Source organism: Eutrigla gurnardus (assembly GCF_963514095.1).
Source record: "Eutrigla gurnardus genome assembly, chromosome: 1".
Classification (NCBI taxonomy): domain Eukaryota; kingdom Metazoa; phylum Chordata; class Actinopteri; order Perciformes; family Triglidae; genus Eutrigla; species Eutrigla gurnardus.
Window position 1 is genome coordinate 27,414,265 of NC_139915.1, and position 15,181 is coordinate 27,429,445.

The following is a 15,181-nucleotide window of genomic DNA, read 5'->3' on the forward strand; positions in this document are numbered from 1 at the left end:
TTGTTTTCCCCATATCCTTCCCTCGCTCCCTTTCTGCTCTCAGTTAAAACCAGCGTTGTGATGGAAATGGCCTTGATCTTGATAAATGCACGTCTCTTTTTTTTTTCCACACTCATTACCCTTCTCCTGTCTCCACCTCCTCTTTCCCGTCTCCCCCCCTTTAACTTTGTCCGTAATCAAACAATGACAGCTATTTAGTCAGTGTTAATTCTAATTCTCAGCTTTCCTTCCCTTCCACTGTCACAGTTGTTAATTATCACAGAAGGAAAAGCACCCAGGAGGGTGTGAGCGAAGCTGCAGACTGCAATTGTTGCACTCACACCACCACATTTTGAGGCAGCAGGACTTCAGAGGGCTTTTGTGCTTTTTTAATTCATCTCAGTTTTCATGCATCAGAGATGGATGACAGAAGCCAAGGGGATAGAATCAGCTCTCAAATCACAAACAGTATTACACATTTGGAAATTAGTAATACTTCAACGAAAATATAATGATTGTGTGGCTGTTGTGTGAACAGCCCAACTGGATTACATGGGCCCCAAAAGAACCCAGGACGTCACTGAAATTCGCTTCATGCCGCATCCACGTCCAGAGTGAACCCGGCATTATTCTTTACAAACTCAGTGATGTTCTTTGTGAAGGTTTAAACATTGGCCAGCGTCTCCTCTCCGGCGTAAAGGATTTCGTAAAGGATTTAGGTGATCGTGTCAACAAACCCTCTGGTCCTCATTTGTGAACCTGGCAACATCACTGCTGATTACCAATCTAAGGGCGACGTCAATACAACATTAGATACATGTGTGTACCATGACTGAACAGCAATATCCAAACCATTCAGGATTTCAGAGTAAATCTTGACCATCCCCTTTGCCTCTTCAGTGATGAATGCATTACAGCCAGGTGTGTGTGTGTGTGGTTCTGGTTAAATGTTGAATTATGTCGAAGTTAATCATCTTCTTTTTTCCGTCTGTGTCTCCAGGTCGTCAAAGGCTTGACATATCTGTGGAGCCTGAAGATACTTCACAGAGGTGAGTAAGGTAGTGCACAGGCTCTGTGTTATTAAAAAAAACAGAGTTGATAAAGCTGGAGAGTGCTGATGTTGCAGTTCTATCAAGCAGTTTGTCTCCGCAGATGTCAAGCCTTCCAATATGCTGGTGAACACCCGAGGACAAGTCAAGCTCTGTGACTTTGGTGTCAGCACACAGGTACACTGTGTGTGTGTGTGTGTGTGTGTGTGTGTGTGTGTGTGTGTGTGTGTGTGTGTGTGTGTGTGTGTGTGTGTGTGTGTGTGTGTGTGTGTGTGTGTGTGTGAGAGTTGTCTATAGCTGCATCACCACTGTCCTGTGCAGCATGTGTGCATATGGTCAACGGTTCAATCACAGCATTAATTTTCAACTCAAAACGTCAGTGCTGTCCCAAGGGTCTCCCCCCCCCCCCCCCCCCCCCCCAACCACCTCCATTGTTCTGCAGCTTCCAAAAAAAATCACTTGTTATAATTATGACCCGCACACACAGCAAAGCCTCATTTATATGTATTCAGAGGTGGGGAAAGCGTGGGTGGCAGACAATAGCCTAGTCATTGTGTGCGTGCCTGCGCGTGTGTGTGTGTGTGTGCGCACGTGTGTGCGCGTGTGTGGGGCAGTGTGTATTTGCAATGTAATCATCAGGGACAGACCTTCAACGTTCCCTAAAACATCAACCCTGAGGACTCTGTCTCCATTTTCAACAACACACACACACCCACCCACCATCCTCATCCTTTCTGTGGCAAATTGTTATTCATTTTTAACCTCCACTTCCTTGGAAGCTCCAAGGTGATTTTTACACGCTGCATGTATAACACTAGCAGCAGTGACTTGTCCCCTGTCTTTTTCAACTCAATTTTTCTGTTTATCTCTCTTTCACACATATACACTCCCCCTCCCCCTCACACACTTTAGGGCACGCTAAAAAAAAAACACACACGAGGGAACAGACACTCATTATCACAGTCTTGTCATTGATGGCATGTGCCATTGTATCCACACACACACACACACACACACACGCACACACACACACACACACACACACACACACGGACAGGCTTACTAATGTCTCGTTGTCTTACTCCTGTTACCTTGTGCGAGGGTTCGGAGAGGCCCAAAATGTCAACATGACGTGTCAATAGATTTAGGTCATGTAATTCGGGTCCAGCTCCTGTTTTTATTTTTATTCCCCAAAATAGGACAATGAAGTAATGACATTTGATGTTATTTATAAGGCTTAAAGTAGCTTATTATAGTCAGTTGAATAGTATAGAATGTATAATTATATGCAGCATTATTATTTGCTTAACTACTGTTAATTCATTTCCTTTCCAGTTGGTGAATTCTATTGCCAAAACCTATGTGGGAACTAACGCATACATGGCGGTGAGTGACCCCCGAAGTTCAGCCTGATGTCCAGTAATGTTTCAAGATACGAGTCAGCACAGGAACCAGATCCTCTAAATCGGATGTTTGTTTTTTTTTTGCTCCACAGCCGGAGAGGATATCAGGAGAACAGTATGGTATCCATGCAGATGTCTGGAGTGTGGGAATCTCTTTCATGGAGGTACGACGATGTGTATATGGCTTCACACTGTAGCATTAGGAATGTGTGGAAAATGTTTGGAAGGGGACACTAAATTTGAGAAAAAGTGGTTCATTTACATTTTACACAGTTATGTTATCCATTGAGTAGCATTAGATGCATATGTGTGTGTCATTATCTTGGTCACAATAGCTCGATTGCTTGACTGACACCCTGTGTTTTAAAATAATGTTTTAATTTCAGGATAACGTTCCCTGGTCTCTTGTCCTCCCACTGACACTATTGATTCTCCATCTGTTTCTGTCCACAGCTCTCTCTCTCTCTCTCTCTCTCTCTCTCTCTCTCTCTGGCTCTCTCTCTCAGGCTCAGAGCTAAATGCGCTTCTGCCTCACATTTGTTCGTCAATAATGTTTAATATCATTACAATTATAACAATAATAGATGAATTCAGAGGGAAGGAGCCATGTCAAAATTATTGACATGATCTCTGTGTGATAAAGAGAGTGGTACAGCAGTGGACCCCCCCCGGCCCTGTTCTCTTTATTCCTAGCTGTGGATGTGTGCATTAAGCTAAATGAAATGGCTTGCAGTCCCACTCGATTTGGATTGATCTTTAGCCTACTAGTTGTTCTATTTATGTTCAAGGAAAGACCGTGAGCATGTTGACGTTTTAATAATGTAATGTTGCCTATAAGCTGCCCTTGACCAAGATGAAAAATGCCCACCCCAAGTGCTTTGCCAAATGTCAGGGAGAGCTGTCACCCAACCCCCCCGCCCCCCCAGCAGCCAAAATAACACAAATTGCATGCAACCGTCCCACAATCCTGTCCTGCTCTTTATCCCTCTATTTTGTTCTCCGCAGGTGGTAATCACGGGGGGGTTATTAACTAATAGCTGATGTTGTTTTATGAGGAAGTGTTATCAGCAGGTGGGCACTAAGCTTACCTCAAAGACAGAAAGTCTCAAGTTCTGCACGAATCAGTGGCTTTAGGAGCATTTTCCTTCTGTGTCTTGGATTCCATCTCATTAAAACCCTGGCAATGGAAAGGCATGTATACGTTAATGCATGTGTACTAACACTCACATAGCATCTGTTAGGAGGGTGGGCAATATATGAGGCACTGCCTAAAATGAAAATACAAAATGACTAAAATTGTCCATTATGAGCTGCATCAATGCAGCATTATGGAGGGGCTGTTTGATTCTATTGTAATTATTTGTACAGGTGTTTGCAGAGATCCACAGGCCCGGTACTGACTCCACCTTTTCCCCAATGTTTTTATTATTTCAAATGTTTCATGAAGAATCTATTTATATGCTGTAGTACTTAATATTTCTTTCTTCTTTACACAGTTGGCGCTAGGCATGTTCCCCTATCCACAGGTGAGTTATTGTTTAATTTAAATTGTTTTTTATCTATCTCCATCTTAAATATCCTGATTCTTGGTGGTGTTTGGTTGTGAGGATTCATTATTTATTTATTATTTTTATTATTATTTTAAGATATTTCATAAGATGATCTTTAAAAAACAATACACATTTTTAAACATTCTCCTCAGTAAATGATCTATATGAAGAGGTTTTCAAAGGATTTCAGATTCTCAAATCATGTTTAGAAATGTTGCTCTCACTATCACATGAAGCATGTTCAGAAAACCCTAAGTGTTCATCTCAAAATATAATTTTCTGTTATCTATATTTCTTTCTAGATTAGTTGTTCAGTATTGAGTTACAACTTTAAATGTTTAAATCAGGTGTTAGCGTTTGTTTTTTTTCCCCTCATTACACTAAGTTAAAACCCTGCTCAAATGTAATTGCCGACCTCTGAAGTGACTTCCCAATCCCATCAAGTCTTAATTATCCCTTTTAAGATGGGTTTATCTCTCTAATCCCTAGTGGAGTAATCTAAATATGGTTACCTCAGGTTACCTCCTGGCCACCTGCCTTCACGAAATGTGAGGCGACGGATCGAAAGAAGAGTTTGATCTTCAAACTACATGGGGAGTGTGTGAAAACCTTATAAAATACAAAGGTTGTGGGTTTTCATTTCTATTTTAACACATGGACAGTAGCTACAACTTCTCACTGTTTGTCAGATCACCAAGAAAAATAAGTCTCGACATTGTGCTGCCCTGTTGGCACATTTGATCTTTGTCTATGTAATCTCACTGCAGGTTTAATGTATGCAACACTTGCACTGCTCTGTCACTCAAATGAAACTTGAAATGGTTGATTCAAAAAGCAGCGTGTGATGTAACCACCACTTCATTATCTACCTGGTTGCATAATTGACTTGCTTCCTTTCACTATATCAACTATTCTTCTTAGGGAAGAGGAGGCCACTTTACTAAATGTTGGAGTTGGAAATCATATGAAGCATGTCTGCTTGTGTGGAGTGTGTATATACAACCTATGGAATGATTTTGGAGTGCTGTTCCATTCTTCATTCAGTGCTTCCATTATCATCTTAATTCGTAGTGTATTTTTGCAAATGCGCCTCTCGATTCATAGTTTAGGCCCTCCGCTGTCACGCAGCTTTCCTCCTCTCAGTGTTAATTTTCCCCTAACTCCATATGGTACTGCAGACAGTTCACCTGCAGGCTGTAGCAGAGCGGTGTGGCGAGAGCGCTCAGATCCAGCTCGTCAGGCGCAGCCAGCCAACGTCCTCGGGCCTAAGCTGTCATTTTTGCAGACGTTGGCACAGCTGTCTGTGCAAAAAAAAAGGAAAAAAAAAACACCCTGCTACACTTCACAGAGAACATTTTAGTACATACTGAGGAAGAAGTTGGAGAAGATGGAAGAGAGAGAGAGAGGTTGGAAGAGAGTCAGTGGCACAGTTTCCTCTGTAGACTAGTGGAAGATACAGAACAAGTTGTTAAAAGTTTAATTTGGCTTTGAGGTATCCATGATTTTCACTGTTGAAAAGCCAACGTAGCATTGTTTGGGCGCTTTTGCTTGTCCCTTTGGAGTCTGATTGCCAGTTCCTTTCATTTGTGGTTACTTGATGCATTATCCCTCATTCATTTCTTTTGTGTGTGCAAGCACAGTGGAATCATCACCTCATGTTTGCCATGATTAGAGATGGTCTCTTTAATACCACTTCACCACATGTCGGGATTCATTTGCGTCCTTTGTCAGGAGTTAATGGAGTTTTTTTTGCACGGCTCGCTCTGAAAGTCTTTGAAGACACCAGAGCCGATATGATGTGTATACAGCCGCCAGCGCTATTGCTTCTGATTGATTTGTTTGCTCTGCGGTTGTTTTTGTTTCTCTGTCATATTTTCTCAAATTTGAATGAATTTTTGGATGAAATAGCGTGTCAGTTATTTATGTGTATGTTTCAGGAGCTTCTGTTACACTTGGCTGCATCGATCAAACAACAAAGACTCATATTCTTTGCTGCTTTTTTTTCTTCCTCTAAAAATGACTGTAACTGTGTTGTAAACAATATTAATTATTTATTAAATGTACTATTTTGACTTTGATAGAACTTATTCTATTGCAAATCAAACAGGTGATGCAGATCTACTCTAATTTACCACGTAGTCAATCTAGGTTGAGCAGTATTGACGCTTTCGGCTATAAGAATGAAATAATCTCAGTGTGGATTTCAGGCTATCAGAGTGCCTCTCATCATCTTCTCATAGTGACATCTCCATTTGGATCACAAAGGAAGCCTTTTGTAGGACTTTTCTGATTCTTTACCTTTTGAAATTCTTAAGAAAGGAACCAGCCCTTTGATATTTAAGAAGTGTTTATTGAGTTGCTCTTGAAAGTAGCAGAAATCATTTAACATCTAAAAATAGTGAATACTTATTATCTCGTTGAGTTGTGATATTTTCAAATAACTAAAAAAAAGCTTGATGTCGCTCAAACATCTTCACAAAGCTCAGAGAGTCAAGAAGCTAAAGTTCTACACAATTACAGTCATCGTTTATATCCACTCTCCTACACAGTCTTATAGAACCTGGGTCCCTTTACACCTTCTACAGCTAAATATTCTTGCTTGTCATCAATGTGTCTGTTCTTCTTAGATCAGGTTTCAGAGGAAAGAGTGAAGACATCACCATTATTGGAAAGTCTTTAAGTATAATTGTCCTATTAAGCAATGTTTACCCTGAGGACGGACACAAAGATGACGATATGTTTCCCAGATATTCAGACCACACTGATGAGACTGTTACGAGGGAGAGAAAAGGAGGCGTTTCTAAAGCTCTCCTTTTGATATGTGGTCAAGCTACCTAGTACGAGAAGAATAAGTGCTCAATTTTGCTTGAATAAGTCTCCCACTATCCAATTTCAACCCCTGGAGCAGCACGCAATTTTGTCCTAGTAATTATTTCTGAACAAATTCGTTTTCCATAGTTGCCTTTAATGTGTCTGAATCAGGCAAAACTGGATATAGAGGCAGTTTAGGAGTCTCTTGGTATTTGCAGACTGTGAAAACCTGTATTTAATTGAGTGAATCAATAAGTGTTCTAATGCACTGTCAAAAGACCCAGAGAAATGAGCAATTTATTTACCATTCTTAGACATTTAGCTGAGCCTAGTTTCTAGGGTCTTATATAATTTAGTCTATATGATGAAGTTTTAAATGTTTGTTGTTGTTTTGATTTTTTTTTTAATTAAAACGGATTGTCCTGATGAATTCAGCCCTTTGGGGTTTTAAGCAGGAGAACTAAACGCTTTTTACAGTTTCACTGCAGTGTCACTTACATTTTAAGACATTATCTCAGAGGCTGCGTCGAGATCTTCCAATTAAAAGTTCCTATTCTAGCTCCTTCGTTGCATATTCCTGTTTTGTGTTTATAGAAAGTATGTTTAGTACATCAGATAATATACATTATATACTGTATATATATAATTAGAGAACATCTTAGATACATATTTTGTTCCCACTGATTGCCATGCCCCAACACTAGTTATTTGGGTTTGTTTTTTTGAACGATCCTGTTCTCAAATCACTGTTGTCATCGCGTGTGCAGGTAGCATAGCGTGCCCCGGTCCGTGTGCACCTGAGAAATCGACACATACAGCATGTTCATTACAAAGCTTGCTCATACTGTTTGTAACAGTTATTCCAGCACATTTAGATAACCTGGAGGGTATGACTAAAGTACTCCTCTGAAAATCAGCATTAGAGGATCTTTTACCCCCATTCTCCGCAAATGAGAACAAGGCCATTAACATTTGTGTGTTTTCATTATGTAAATGGTGTAAACGCATACTCACAAATTGCCAACAGGAAAGCAATAATTTTCTCCTAGTGATCATAATGTGTCCAAGTGCAACGTCTTGATTATGACGCGCTAATTACATATTGCCTTGTCCCCTCTTCTCTGTCTTGCCCTCCAGATTCAGAAAAACCAAGGATCTTTAATGGTAAGTTTTATTGCATTAGAAGAGGTAGAAGGGAAATGGAGGTCTCCCACACTACAGTCTGTTACTCTCCGTTGGCTCCCTCATTTGAAAATTGCATTTTTGCAATGAAATATTAGCTCATGCTTAAACTGCTGGTATTACATTTGGTGCCATTATGGAATAATAAAAAACATGCAGGAGCTGAAGGATTGCTTTCCCTGAGCTCGCTGCATTTGATTAATCTAAGTAGATACTTTTTTTTTTCCCCATCACACTATTGATTTTCCCTATTGCCAAGAAATTCCATGTAGGCTGACATGTTTTTTCATCTCCCCGTGTCTCTCTCTCTCCTCTTTCAGCCTCTCCAGTTACTGCAATGCATCGTTGATGAGGTGAGTCGTCGTCTTATGTGCTTTTGCATCTAAAGTCAGTCCTAATGGCCCAGAAAGCTTATATTTTGTTTCCTAATGAAGCAAACCACTCAGGCGGCTTTGCTCCCCATTCACTCAACCCTTCACCCTATGCAACCGCCTCAGGCAATGCACATATGCACACGCACATTACTGTAGAGGTTGGACCTGTCATGAGTGACACACACACACACATACGGCAACACAGCTTTGAATTCTGTGTACGACAGAGCCAAGCATTTGTTTAACCAGGACTATTCTTATGACTGCACTGGGTGTTTGTTCCTATATGAAAAGGCAATTAAAACACTGAAGACAATGAGTTTATCTACTAATTAGTAAGTATTGTTTGACAATATACAGACAACACTGTAAACATAGACGCTTATAAAAGCGACAGTTAGACCAAGAAAGGGAAGAAACAAATTTTCTTTTTTACTTTTCTGCTTTGAAATGTAACTTCCCCGTGCCCTTCATCTTTCATTCAGTCTCTTCCTTTTTGCTGCGTTTTCACATTTTTATTGTAATTGATTTTAACACTGGGAATACCCCCAAACTTGGATATATCTCATCATTAAATCCAGACGGAGCGGTGGCACATTACAGAAGTTTAGGATTTAATTAGGTTGGAATCTAGGTATCTGACACTGAAATTCTCTCATGCCCCCTCCTTTTCCCCGAACACACACACACACACAGTTTTCTTAATGTGTGAACATGTTATTTTATTATGTCTGTGTACATGTATGTGAGCTCACACTGATTTATTTTTTTCATCAAAAGCAGCGATCACAACCTTTCCCTCCTCTCTTTTTTTTTTAGTAATTTGCTGACATAGACTAGTAGCACAATAACCCCGGCGATATCACACATTAAACATACAATGCCACTTGTCCTTAACTGCCTATAATTTGGCCGTAATTAATAATTAAATGCTTTTGGTTGTAAAGGATTGACCCGGGCTGAACTGTTCATTAGTCAGCTTGACAGAGGCATCACTCAACATTTTTTTTCCCTGTGCCTTGTCCTGCTCCTCCCCTTGAGGCAAGAGAACAATTTATGTAGTCCCTAGCGGGCCAACGCTGCCTTACTCTCCCAGCTCATGCAGACAAGAGGCTAAGCGCCCTTTAGTATGACGAGAGAGAATTTAAGGGTTGAGGAATGCAAATCTTTTTCTTACAGCTGATACTGGAGTTGTTTGGATTTAAATTCTTCTCTATCTCTGCTCAGCATTGAACACAGTTGATCATTGTATTGCATTTGCCTTGAAGAGTGCTTTGGCATCCAGTGCACTGCTCTAAACTGGTTCAAATCTTATTCATCATACATCGTAACTTATTCTGGAGCGGTCGGGGATGCCTCCTCTCCTGTGGCCCGTCTGACCCGTGGTGTTTCCCCGAGGCTTGAAAAATCCATGCTTGTATCTAAAACGTCAAAACTGCCAAAAAAAAAAACTACATAGGATTAGCATAAAATGGGCATGGAGACTTGTGGGTAGCCATAGAATCCATTATCATTTAGATATCTTAAGGTCAGAGGTCAAGTGACCCCTTTGAAATTCAACATGCCTGTATTCCCTCTACAAAATTTAGCATGAATTTGGAGCGTTATTCAGCTCCCTTGATGTGGTTGTACCAATGGATTCATCCGGTGGACTATAGTTCTCTGTAGCTTTAAGACTGAGGCCACCATGGCTCTTGGAGACCGTAAAGGCCCTCAGGATCCAGAGGGCTTTGCTGGTTGTTCCCAAGTCCTGGCTCCGTTCTGAAAAGTGCTGTGTGACTTAAGTTTGTTATTATTATAGTAGAGCTTGTAGAATTTAAAGCCATCCAATGATCCCATGGAGTAGTTAATTTAATGCTAAGGTATTTGTAATTGAGCTAGACACACCTGACTTCAACTTCATGGCAGGTGTGATAAATGACATCGCCCTCATTGACATTTAGTAAGTACTGCCCGTTAGTACGTACTGTAGATGTGATCCGAAATACTTTTTTCTTTCTTTGTGATGTTTTGATTTTGTGTGTGTGTGGCATATCCACTGGGGATTTGAAAGTTGCTTTAATGGCTGAATGAATAATAGGCTCCTGTGAGTGGATCATTAATATTATTGTAGCTAGAGGTATGTGTGTGGTGGGGGGTGGAGTGCAACGGTCTGCCTTTCTCTTTTTTTTCTTCTATCACACACATACACACAGTGAGGCTCGGCTAAGAGGCTCAAATAAAGATTTGGGTCTGACGAGGCTCAAAATAAAGACCAAATAAATAAGGAGATGAAATTTAAGTTTAGTAGACACATCAACAGACACAAAGGATTTTAGTTTTCTCCGAAGTAAATCTTACATACAAAAGTGGCTACGCAGAGGATTTAAAAATATTTTTTTTCACATGGCCTTGAAAGTCATGACCTCAGCAGTAAATATAATGTTAAGGAGACGAGAAAGTAGTACTGGGTGATGTGGCCAAGATCATCTGTCATGATATAGGTCATTTTATAACAATATATATATCACACCATAGCATGTTAAATAAATAAAAGTCTGTATGAAATTACCACAAGCCTATTTTACCATACTGTGTGAATTAAATACTTGAATAACAAAAGGTAGTGTGTATTGTTCTCATTTTATCAAGGATTTTAGTGCAAAATGAACAGTTTAAAAGTAAATACAGTTCTTGCCAAAACCATATCTTATTTAGACAAAGGAGACAGCATTTTGTAATATTATTCAGAACAGCTGATGAATGCAGTTTACAGCCCATAGTCTGAATCAACTTCATACAAGGTGTGCACCGCCTACATAACATGATTTTTATATTATAGTTATAGATAGTAGAGAGAGATGTTTGTGGACTATTTTTGACATATGTTGTCATTGCAATGTACAAGTAATGGACATGTATCATGGTAGTGTGTCAACAAATACATACCAATCAATGATTACACAATTAATTATTATCTGTTATCTGGAGGTGTGCACAGCTTTTGCATATATTGTTTCAGAAATCTGTTAACCGTTGTACCGTTCCTACTGTAGTCTGTTGGAAATAGAAATAACCTGCATAAATGCGAGTCATATTTATATGATTTGACGATGTGTGGCCCAGCCCTGACCTGATGGATGTTCCATTTCAGTTAAGTTGGCGATTCCCCACTTAGGTGCATTTAAGATCACACACCGACAGAAATGATCCGGTGCGTCTTTTGAAGTGTTCTCTGCCAGAGCACCGTGCTCACCTTCTTCAGCCTACGTCTCAAACGAGAAGCTCTCTGTAGTTGTTCCCACCATCTGTCCGTTGTCCGCCCTCATTAATGTGCCTCTCTGCTCTTGTTGCATAGCAAGTGGCTCCGCTAATAAAGAACTCCCACTTTATTTTCAAGCCTGTAATTACCGATCTGATTCTGCCTAATAATTGCTTCATGGCAATGACATGTATATTTACTTGTACCCTCGTACCCTCGTGGTGTGTGTTCTGTCTCGTGGCGGAGCGCGTTGACAACCGGAGGAATAATTCACGCAGACGCTTCACTTTCATCAGCGTGCTCGTCTTTTGTGCCTATCGCCTGCTGCCACATCAAAGCATCAGCGGTGTTCCTCTCAGCTGGGGACATGAGTGTGTGTGTGTGTGTGTGTGTGTGTGTGTGTGTGTGTGTGTGTGTGTGTGTGTGTGTGTGTGTGTGTGTGTGTGTGTGTGTGTGTGTGTGTGTGTGTGTGTGTGTGTGTGTGTGTGTGTGTGTGAAAAGGTGCATGCAAATATGTGGGGAAAATGCAGAGAGAGATTTCGTATCAGATTTAGCCTACACCACATAGATTAGTTGTGTAGTCAACACTTTGCACAAACTGTGGGTCCACTTGATCTCTCTCTCTCTCTCTCTCTCTCTCTCTCTGTCTCTATCTCTCTCTCTCTCTCTCTCTCTCTCTCTCTCTCTCTCTTTGTAGTACAGTGATTGCAAATTATTTGGTACCCTCCCTCTAAACAGAGTGTGCGCGTGGCTTGTGGTGTGCATTGCTCAAGGGCATTTGTTTGTGTGTCTGTGTCTCTCTCTGTGTGTGTGTGTGTGTGTGTGTGCTATGATATATTGCTCATCCAAGCGGCGGCAGCACTGTGAAGTGCAGTGAGATTAGAAGGGAACCCATTCCTTTGTTAATTTAAATGGGTTCATGCATCATGCTTTGCGGGAGTCTGCCGATCAGAGCATTAAGGAATAGCGAACACTGCCCAGAGGTGTTTTTAATGGCACAGCGGGTCTTTCGGATGTAAAGAGGTTTAATTCCCCCACATTTGAATAAACGCCCGGTTGTGGACCCAGGCTTTATAATATTTGTGCATATCTGAGTACTTTGTGTATTTTTCCTCATATCTTTTTTTCATATCATCGGATGTCACTTCTGTGCATACTTTAAATCTCGGAGGACTTTTTGATATTGTCTGATGTCACATGAATCTTCAGTATTCTACATTTCAACAATCTGTGTGACGTATTGGAAGATTTTAGTCATGCAGAGTTATTGATTATTACTTAATGCTACTTTTCATAATCATTAGGAATGAGCTTTTGTATTTTTATATTGACTACATATTTGAATGCTACAGTCGATCTAGTGTCAAAAAATCTGAATACAAATTCTACCACATTTTACCATAATACATTCTTAGTACCATTGTTTCATTCTTTTTTAATTAATGTGTTACTTAGACCTCTCTTTTTATCATTGTAACAAACCTGATTATTTTTTATTTTAATTCCGTATTTAATTTTGACTTTTTTTTCTTGTTTTTTTTCTTTTTAAACACTAGAAAGGGGGGTATGCGTTCAAGAGTCTTTTGGCATTGAGACAAAAAAAAGAGAATACAGATGTTAATTTGATACTGCTACACGCTTTGTCTCTATGGAGGGTAAAAATCAGCGTAAATATTAACGGCCACTAAATGAAAGGAAAGAGGCTGAGTGAGAATAGGGAAATGGATGGAGTAATGAGGTGAGGGGCAGTAATAGAGGGTCAGTGTGGCCCAGCTGTTCTACATGACACGGTTCATAGACCTTCCATTGACAACATGTCACAAGCCTGACACACACACACACACACACACACACACTTGCTATCGTTCATTTTGACTGCAAGATTTAGTCTTGGTGTTGAGATTAAATGTCCATGTTAGTTTTAGTCACATTTAGTCACCCTCATATTGTGAGTGAATTTTAGTCTCTTGATAATTAAAGACTCACTCCCACGGAGTTTATACTCTCTATGGTTACGTTCAGCTACCGCCGCTCCGTTTTGTTTTTCATTCCAGTGGCCATGTTAACAGGTTAGAGCAGCCACACTGCCCATGTGACAGACAGCATCACTGTCTCCTGCATCACTGCCACTGCCAGCCCTCAACACATCATTTTCCCCCTCAATTTCTGCAGAGAAAAAATATATGGCAACACACGCCAAATCTTAAGATGCAGAAGGTTATGTACATTCTCAGTTTCTACAAAGATGTAAATTCTTTAAATTGTAATATCCCAATTGTGACCTGTTGTCCAAATTGTTTTGTTCCTCTCCACAGGATCCTCCAGTTTTTCCTGTCGGCCAGTTCAGTGAGAAGTTTGTTAACTTCATTACTCAGTGGTGAGTCACTTACTGTTTAATATGCTTTGTTGTCACAAGGTCAGGCACCTAAATTATTTCATTAAACACCTTCAGATTTTAAATGGGAAAGGGTCTGTTTTCAATGTTTGACTGTGTAGTGCATTTGTTTGTGATGCTAGTTCATAATAGCTCAATCTGTGTGGCACAGTCAGCCATCTGAGCCCCACAGAGCCAGACTGAACAATTACAAAGACCACAAGCTGCATTTAACACAGATGAACCGAATTATGGGACATGAATCAGAAGTGTAATGGTAATACAATGGAATTAAAGTGTATTTGCCTGTGTGTTTAATGCGTCGGGGTTGTGATGGTTGTAGCTTTTGATATTCAGCACTGCTGATATTGAATGAAAAGCCATGCAATAATTGATTTATCTAATGCAACAGGACAAAGACAGTGTTTACTCTGTTTGCCTCTAATTCATTAGCCTCTTGTAACCTTAACAGTTGCACAAACATCTACATACACACCCAAACCACATGCAAACTGTGTGTGTGTCTGTGTGTCTGTGTGTCTGTGTGTCTGTGTGTGTGTGTGTGTGTGTGTGTGTGTGTGTGTGTGTGTGTGTGTGTGTGTGTGTGTGTGTGTGTCACTAGCTGGCTATACCATCTGTTGTTTGTCCCCCATGCCTGCTTTACTCAAACGGGGCACCTCTCTCTCTCGGTACAGACGAAGGTACCTTCCCTGCTTTGGTGCGATATACATACTAAAGAGAAGGACACATATAACACACATAAATCCACTGAATGAATGCGGTGTAACGACTTCAATGTCTTCTGGATCATGTTAATTGAAATTAGTATGTGAAGTACATGTTCTTTGTCGTTCTTTGATACTGTATTTATCAAGCCCACTCTTTTAGTTTCTTCTCTGCCACGAGGGGCTCTTCTTGATTATTAATTTATACTTGTCAATTATCCCATTGAAATTAACCCTCTTTTGCACATTTACAAACACAGTTTGAATGATGGCTGGCTAAGACTGCTTGTCTTTATCTATTTCAGTATGCGGCGGCAACCCAAAGAGAGGCCTGCCCCCAATAACCTCATGGTGAGTTAAAACAAGACATCGATTAAACACTTCCAAGGACCACAACATATAAGTTTTGAATACCTGTATTTGGACGGTGGTCATATTCATGCATTCCAATGAAAATTCAATTAAACATAATGTTATTATCTCTGCAGCTTTA

The 15,181-nt window shown here is 40.3% G+C and overlaps 1 protein-coding gene across 1 annotated transcript in view; it reads left to right on the plus strand.

The window, feature by feature from the left end:
- Positions 1 to 15,181, plus strand: part of map2k5 (mitogen-activated protein kinase kinase 5) — a 47,285-nt gene that overhangs the window by 18,022 nt on the left and 14,082 nt on the right. The window contains exons 13-21 of the mRNA XM_084007950.1: positions 980 to 1,028; positions 1,132 to 1,205; positions 2,364 to 2,414; positions 2,524 to 2,595; positions 3,928 to 3,957; positions 7,930 to 7,956; positions 8,295 to 8,327; positions 13,905 to 13,966; positions 14,994 to 15,039. Coding sequence (XP_083864076.1) covers positions 980 to 1,028; positions 1,132 to 1,205; positions 2,364 to 2,414; positions 2,524 to 2,595; positions 3,928 to 3,957; positions 7,930 to 7,956; positions 8,295 to 8,327; positions 13,905 to 13,966; positions 14,994 to 15,039 — 444 coding nt within the window. The remainder of the gene's footprint in view (positions 1 to 979; positions 1,029 to 1,131; positions 1,206 to 2,363; positions 2,415 to 2,523; positions 2,596 to 3,927; positions 3,958 to 7,929; positions 7,957 to 8,294; positions 8,328 to 13,904; positions 13,967 to 14,993; positions 15,040 to 15,181) is intronic.